At 49.3% G+C, this 8,564-nt stretch overlaps 1 protein-coding gene across 5 annotated transcripts in view; it reads left to right on the plus strand.

The window, feature by feature from the left end:
- LOC135818527 (uncharacterized) overlaps positions 1-8,564 on the plus strand; it is an 84,541-nt gene that overhangs the window by 69,936 nt on the left and 6,041 nt on the right. For all 5 annotated transcript variants that reach the window (XM_065331921.1, XM_065331917.1, XM_065331918.1 and 2 more), the window contains 2 exons: positions 5,559-5,629; positions 6,902-7,151. In XM_065331921.1, the coding sequence (XP_065187993.1) occupies positions 5,559-5,629; positions 6,902-7,151 (321 nt within the window). The remainder of the gene's footprint in view (positions 1-5,558; positions 5,630-6,901; positions 7,152-8,564) is intronic.

Genomic DNA, 8,564 nt, shown 5'->3' on the forward strand with positions numbered 1-8,564 from the left:
GCTGGGGTGCCCAGTTCTTTTACGAACTTCGCAGCAAAGGGGCCCAATCCATGCAACACGCCAACAACCACTGGCAGGATCTTGGCCCAAACCTGCCGTACACGTATTATGCACCATGCGACTCATGCTTTAGGCTGTGCAGCAGTTCCTAAGAGTGTGCAACTCTGCACTTGGGGTCTCCGACGGCAAGAGACCACACCATGCACATGTTCTGAGTACGTTTCATACTACACTACACGTACCGTGCGTACAGTGTATGCCAGTGTTCTCACAGAAAAAAGTAATTATGGTAAAAAACATTAGCCCCATCCCTCACACAAACAAGTCAACAAAGAGGCATCTTTGGATTGAGGAGTGCTGGTTTCGAAACAACTGGTTTGAAGCTCAAAGTAGAGCTGGTGTTAGCTCAGAGCAGAGCTGCTGTTAGCTCAAAGTAGAGCTGCGGTTAGCTCAACGTAGAGCTGCGGTTAGCTCAAAGTAGAGCTGCGGTTAGCTCAAAGTAGAGCTGCTGTTAGCTCAAAGAAGAGCTGCGATTAGCTCAAAGTAGAGCTGCTGTTAGCTCAAAGTAGAGCTGCTGTTAGCTCAAAGTAGAGCTGCTGTTAGCTCAAGGTAGAGCTGCTGTTAGCTCAAAGTAGAGCTGCTGTTAGCTCAAAGTAGAGCTGCGGTTAGCTCAAAGTAGAGCTGCTGTTAGCTCAAAGTAGAGCTGCTGTTAGCTCAAAGTAGAGCTGCGGTTAGCTCAAAGTAGAGCTGCGGTTAGCTCAAAGTAGAGCTGCTGTTAGCTCAAAGTAGAGCTGCTGTTAGCTCAAAGTAGAGCTGCTGTTAGCTCAACGTAGAGCTGCAATGCTAAATGGATGTAATATAGCGCAAGGCAGAGCCGCAGCAAATAGCTAGATAACACCAGTTGTGAGAGTGGACCCGGTTAGTGGGTGCGATAATATTATGATGGTGTGAATAAGTTGGATAGGGAGGGATGGTGGGAAAAGAAACACTGCTGAAGCACGATCCGTTGTCTGGAAGAGCACAACAGGGCAAGCAAGATTTGTTTTTTCTTTTCCGCAAAAATGGGCTGGTGCCATTTGTGATTACGCAGCAAAACAAAGCGCATGACGTCAGTCTTGAATGCAGTACAAAGCAATGCAGTGCAGTGTGTGCGCTAGTTCGGATTGTTGCTAACAAGTACTAGCACAGCTAGTACACCATTAGCCCCATCCCTCACACAAACAAGTCAACAAAGAGGCATCTTTGGATTGAGGAGTGCTGGTTTCGAAACAACTGGTTTGAAGCTCAAAGTAGAGCTGGTGTTAGCTCAGAGCAGAGCTGCTGTTAGCTCAAAGTAGAGCTGCGGTTAGCTCAACGTAGAGCTGCGGTTAGCTCAAAGTAGAGCTGCGGTTAGCTCAAAGTAGAGCTGCTGTTAGCTCAAAGAAGAGCTGCGATTAGCTCAAAGTAGAGCTGCTGTTAGCTCAAAGTAGAGCTGCTGTTAGCTCAAAGTAGAGCTGCTGTTAGCTCAAGGTAGAGCTGCTGTTAGCTCAAAGTAGAGCTGCTGTTAGCTCAAAGTAGAGCTGCGGTTAGCTCAAAGTAGAGCTGCTGTTAGCTCAAAGTAGAGCTGCTGTTAGCTCAAAGTAGAGCTGCGGTTAGCTCAAAGTAGAGCTGCGGTTAGCTCAAAGTAGAGCTGCTGTTAGCTCAAAGTAGAGCTGCTGTTAGCTCAAAGTAGAGCTGCTGTTAGCTCAACGTAGAGCTGCAATGCTAAATGGATGTAATATAGCGCAAGGCAGAGCCGCAGCAAATAGCTAGATAACACCAGTTGTGAGAGTGGACCCATGAAACCAGCACTCCGTTAGCTAAGCACTATTGACGCACAGCAAGGGTCAATTAATGTCAGCACAGGCAAGCATTGCGCAGCTAGAGTTCAGTAGCTCATTACTCACCCGAGTTGGGGATCATGGCATCCATGGCACGGCAGCAAGCCGGGACGATAGCTGGCGCTATGCGCTTGTTGTAGTCCGGATGTAGCATAGACACGCATCGCTCTTTCCACTGACCTGCCACTCGGAAGAAGGAGTCAGGGGCACTAGCCATAGCAGCGGTGGTGGCTGCACCAATGTGGGCCGAATGCCCGGAGTAGTTCGACTGGGATGGTACACCGGCCGCAGCGACAAGATACCATACTGTTACTGTGAATGACTGCCTGGTCAGCTGCTGTCTGTTCGAGAGTACGAACAAGAGTTGCTCCGGTCCCTCGCGACGAGTGACAAATGGGTAGCTAACAATGGCACGGACCGGGCAGTACGGCGGTACAGACGGGCCAATGTCACTAGTAACGTCTTTACCGAATGGGTCCGTCTTGGATGAAAGCAGGAAGAGTTGCAGGCGTCCGTCACCAGGGGAGCTAGTACAGCCCCGTGTGATGCCATTAGTGAATTCAGCGCACCGAAGAAATCCAAAGAAGCAGCATGGCGGCTTGGTAGAGCAGCTTGTCATGGCCATTCAGGATACTACTTTTCCGGCGTGCATCCGTCAGGTGTCGTAGGATTGGCATAGTTATAGGAAGGCGAGGGGTGAGTACAGCCGTACCATGGCATCGCTGGATGCCCTTCAACACCCTCTTCAGAAGCCACGCATCTACTAAGGGGCCGGCAAACCCATTCTCAAGGTGGGCTTTATGCAGCACACTCGCATACACAGATACAGTTCAGGGCACGCTGATCATAGTTCACGCATGAATGTGTGTCCAGGAACGATGACTCGGGCAGCAAAAGTGAGCTTCCCCAGGAGGGACTCGAGTTGACGCTGGCCGATGCTGCGCTCGCTGATAGTAGCCATGAGTGGCGCACGGATCTCGGACAGCTTGTCCTCTGGTAGCCGAGCTTCGTGGCGCTCGCAGTCTAGGACAATACCAAGGAAGGTCAATGATGGTGATGGCCCTTCGAGCTGGGATGGAGCAAAGAGGAGTGCCGAGATACGTGAACGCCCGGAGGGGGATGGTGAGTTGCTGGTTGGCTGCAGCCAAACCAGTGGAGATATCGAAAAAGTCATCGAGGTAGTGAAGCCGGTGATCTATAGCAAACTCGTGCTGCATGATCCAGTTGACTGCTGTGGCTACTGAGTCAAAGACGGCTGGGCAGGAGCGGAGGCCGAAAGGCAGAAAGCGCTCGTAGTAGTAGGAGCCTTCCCAGCGAAGTCCTGACGGCGGACTGGGATCTGCCGAAATGCACTGCGTACATCGAGCTTGGATAAATACACAGGCTGTGGGCATGACATGATGATGTTGATCGTGTTGTCAATGCTCGCGTAGTGCAGAGAGAGCGGCTCGGCAGGAATGCTGTCGTTCGCGCCGGTGCCTTCCGGACTAGACAGATGGTGGATCATTCGCGGCTTGCCGTTCTTTTTGGGGATGGCACCAATACCAGAGCGGCGCATAAACTGAAATGGAGGTGACGGAAATGGGCCTGTGGTCTCGCTGCGGGCGCAGGAAGCGGCTAATTGCTCGGATATAAATGCCGAGTGAGTGAAAGCCAATGGTAGATTATTAGAGAAAACCGAAATGTCGTGTTGGCCGGCAGATCCAAGAGTAAAGCCACGGCGCAGGCCATGGAGAACATACGCAACACATGATTGATCTGAGTGGTTACGTAACAGGCGGGCAAAGTGGTCAGCTAGCAGTGTGGTGTCTGCAGAGTGTATAGGAAAGAAGCTACGTACCGAGTCAAGCGATTCAGTAGCCATTCTGCTAGGAGCGGCGGGGTGGCCGATTGGCTCCGCGCTGCTGCTGGTTGCACATGATGCATGGGTGGTCCTTGCCACACTGGCTGCAGGTGTGGGAGAAGCGGCACGACGACGAAGAACAGCGACCTCCATTGAAGTTGCGGCAGATTTCTTGGCCGTCGCTGGTATGGTTGCGACCACTGGAGGTCAATGCTGCTGGCTTCGGGACGAAAAGGACACAAACCGCCCCTGGATGGACCGTCTTACATTGAGCGCATTTTGGGTGTGCATGGCCTGTGACAGCTATCTGCCATAGGTTCACGTCGATGGTGTCCAACCTCTTCGTGCCTGGTTACTGGGCCACGAGCATCTGCAGCTGGCGGTCGTACTCTAGCCACGCGCTTGGGAAGAACTGGCGGTTAGCAGTCAGGATCAACTGCTGGTACGCAATCAGTTCAGCAGTGCGGTGTAGGGCAGCAGCCGTGATAACAGACATGTATGTGGTCCATGCCTCGAGCCGGGTAGCTACATGTGTAATTATCGTGAACCTTGCGACGCACCTGCTTCGCGTCATCCGACTCAACGATATTTAGCTGGCTATCGTTATTCGGGCTGTGCACCAGCCGGAATGTTGGGCCGGAAGTGTGCAAGAATTTCAGGCAACAAACTTGAAAAAATCTACGAACTCCCCTCGCAAGATACGTTCTTGCACAGCCTTGGGCACAGCTGGTGCAGGTGGCTGATCGGGTGGGTTACAGGAGCTTGGCCTGGCGTAGTGGCGGCAGCTGCCGCATTGCCTTGGCCTTGGGTGAGGAGCGGCACAATGCTCTCCGATAATAATAAAATGGCGGCCGACAAAGCCGACTACACCTCGTCCCGTACGGGAGCGCAGAGATCCGTTGAGCCCGCGTCGCCTGAGCTGGCGGAGGAGGCATTGGTGCACGTCAGGCTTCTGGGCTCGCGAGCCGTGTCCGCACTGTCATGTTGCTGGTTCTCCTGGCCGGAGCAGACCTCACTACCAAGGGCTAGTTGTGCCAGCAAACGGTCCTGTAAAATACTTTTACTAAGTTTCCTTTCGGATTCAAGCCGCGCTGAGAAGGCTCGCCGCGGAGGGCTTGGCAAGGCATTGCCTTGGCAGTGGCGACAGTAAGGTCAGACATACTGAAGAACTACGGTGTCGAGGTGACACTCGGGCTGGCAGCAAAGCTACGAAAGGAAAAGAAACACTGCTGAAGCACGATCCGTTGTCTGGAAGAGCACAACAGGGCAAGCAAGATTTGTTTTTTCTTTTCCGCAAAAATGGGCTGGTGCCATTTGTGATTACGCAGCAAAACAAAGCGCATGACGTCAGTCTTGAATGCAGTACAAAGCAATGCAGTGCAGTGTGTGCGCTAGTTCGGATTGTTGCTAACAAGTACTAGCACAGCTAGTACACCATTAAATAAAACATACCGGTACCAGTCACTTTGACGGGCGGGGTCAAAAAATTAGTACTCGAAGGTGTCGCACGCGCTACATACACCTGTTTTCCAGTAGGGCTGTGTTAATACTGTTGTCACAGTTTGGATGCCTGCTGATGATGACTCCCATGACCTGAGTATGTTTTTGTCAGGGAGTGCTATTTTTACTGTTCCACTTCGGCTAAAAGCGGGCTGGAAACATACAACTATGTGACCACTGTACCACATGGTGTGAGTTGTTGCCGTCAATGGACCCATGGGAAACCCATGTACAGTTGCACACTCTTGGGACCTTCGTTTACTCTCGATGATGCTGTTGCAAAGTATGGTACTGTTGTGAGCCTGGCCTTTCCGCACGGTGTCACGGAAGTACTTGTCTTTCTCTTTGTATTTTAGTCTCTCGAAGATCAAGTCGCATGCGGATTTTGTCGACTCACTCACTGGCTTCTTCAACAACGAAGAAAAGAGTAAGTTAGCATTTGACTTGTAACGGAATCACAGCCATTTCGTTCCCCGGGACGCAGGACACAAAGGACAAGACTTGTTTGTTACATTATTATCTCATTGACATGACGGAAACGCAGACTACATGCAAAGAGACGTACAAGAAGACTGACAAAAGGACTCTCGACTACAACATCGCGCATGCTCATATCGCACATGCACGCGACTAAACGAAGACAGTTTGAGGAATGCCTTCACACAGGAAAACAACACACCATTATACAACAACTTTGGATTTAGAAAAATTGGAAAAAGTGGGGCACAAGTTGTGCATTAGAGAGTTGTGACCAACTTGATAAGATTGTGACTTGTCAGACATGCACTATCTAGCATCAAACATTAACAAGGAGTGCCTACTACCGAGACACTCTTCGATGTCATCTACGCCTAAGAGGGCAGCTAGAGATCATGCAGGCGGACTAGCATGTCAATATCAACAAAGTATCGGAGGTGGTGAGCAAGTGCGGATGTGAAAATAAGTACATATACTAACACTACCTCTCAAAATTCTCTCCATCAGCCGTCACATTATTAATACGTAATAATAACTGTTCACGCTTCGCGGGCGAGGCGCTGCTCATGATCATCATACTGCTTTCCTCCTCGCCTCCCTCAAAAGCGTGAAGATCGTGTGGTGGTATGCGGCCTAAGCCTAAAGTGTATTCTGTTTGCGCCCCTATTCATGTGTTTGTTTCAGCTACATATTCCTGTAGCAACAGATATGCAGCTAGCACAGTAGATCTTGCTTGACAAGGAGAACATTTAAAAAATGAGAGACTCTAGTCAGAGAGGAGCACATGACGATAGATTATTTCATACTTCCAGATTATCAATTGCATACTGCGCTGCCATGAACGCTGGAATTGGTAAAACCTGGTACGGCCATGGCCGCACCAGCCGTACCTTTCTCTCTCTCTCTCTCTCTCTCTCTCTCTCTCTCTCTCTCTCTCTCTCTCTCTCTCTCTCTCTCTCTCTCTCTTGTGTGTGGAAGGCGCTGCCCTATATGGGTATTGAGCACTCTTTGAACAGTGGAGCACGCTACATCAGGGTGATGTTACTCGAATTGGGTTGTTATGGAACTACAGTATACAACTGAAACTAGTATCTCCATAATACAGGAACTGATATTACTTGCTCGAGTCCTGTGAGGACAGTAGGCATGTGCAGTAGCCTTCCCGGAAGAAAGCCATTAATTACTGTGACGTCTCACTCTTCGTTTTCTTGTACTTGTGCAGAGGCCTTGGGGCGGGATGCTGTCAAAAAGGTCAAGCCTGACCTTGAAAACAACAGCCACACTGTGCTCAGCGACTTCCACGATCAGAACGAGGGCAAGATGATTGGAGCTGGCCATGGTCACACCAATCTGATGTGCATCATTTTCTACCTCATCAAGCAACTCAGAACGGAGATGACAATCCATGAACTTTTCAAGTTCCTTGCCAACCGTGTTCCGGAATACAATCACATTATCCTTCAGAAACTGAGGTAAGCGGCTTCGGTCTGTTTGGGTTGGCTTTCCTGTTGTAAGTTAGCTAATGCACGCACGCCCTGCTGCCAGCCACGCAGCTCTCCATGGCTCGGAAATGATGCTTGGTTACAACTTTGACATCCTCCCAACTTGGGACAGCCAGACTGTTTTACTTGTGCACTTGAACAACTTTACAACACAACATGTGATCAAAGCCGAAGACAAAATGTCGGCGCTGCAAAATTTCGGGATTTCACGATTTTCGACATTTCGGCAGCGATTTATTTTCGGCACGAGGTTAGTACAGGCACAACACCAATGCCGGTGTGAAAAAATCATCAGAATTTTAATTAAGGCATTTAGGGCTGGCGCTGAATATAGCCAAAATTATAATGATCCCACAGCAATTTCGCAAGCAAGTTCTTTTCCGCCGTTAGTCGAAGTTTTGTGTGAAACACTCATCAGACAGCCTGACCAAGACTAGCAATCACTAGAATATATACAGAGGGTCTTGAGAAAAGAGGGCAGACATGATGGAGGTACAACATTTCAGTAGCACGAGGAAAAGGAGGTGGCAAAAATCAGCGTGATTATAGGAGAAAACAGATTTTACGTTACATACCAATGGGTTAAAAGTATAGAGTATAGAGCATAGGGTAGAGGAATAGTGCGATGCTATACATGTAGCACACACACACACTACTCTAGTGCACAATTACATGTAGAGTAAAACCTGTGACTACCGACCACCCCTTGGTGCCCGGAAAAGTGGTCTTTAGTGGCAGGTGGTCTTTAGTTAGAGATCTGCACCACGCGACCATATATGGATCCCATTATATGATATGTATGTCAAAATGCAGATAATACAATCCCCCACCACTTGCGCACTGACATTCTTCTTTCAGACCATACAACACTTGGAGAGAGAGAAAATCAAGTTTGTTATACACTGGAAGCGATACGACCTTTTGACCCGTATGTCTACCAGTAGATCTACATGTACGTGATGTGGCGATGTTGCGAGTTTTCGCACCTTCACTGTAGACTATTAATATTATCCGCCATCATATCCTGGCCTGTGTTCCGTACAGGTGAGTACATGTACCGACCGTAGCATGCTAGCTAGCCAGCACAGACTGTCAGTGTGACCTGGTGACTGAGCTATGTGATTGCACTTCGACAGAGAGCTGCTCAGTCTTAGTTTCTCCTTCAAGTAGTAACATCGATCAAAGAGCGCTTTGGATGCGCTCTCCAAGACGTTTCCTATCATGTTTGTTCTTGACAGCACTTGAAATTATGACAGGTGTAGTGCAGTCCACACTGATTCCACAGTAAAAATGAGACTGCGTTCATTTGTCCAGCTGAAGTATCGAAACGACCATGGAAAATCATCAAAATTTCGAGAAAGAGCTTCGAGCAATGTTTGATTT

The sequence above is a fragment of the Sycon ciliatum genome, chromosome 5 (assembly GCF_964019385.1).
Source record: "Sycon ciliatum chromosome 5, ocSycCili1.1, whole genome shotgun sequence".
NCBI lineage: Eukaryota > Metazoa > Porifera > Calcarea > Leucosolenida > Sycettidae > Sycon > Sycon ciliatum.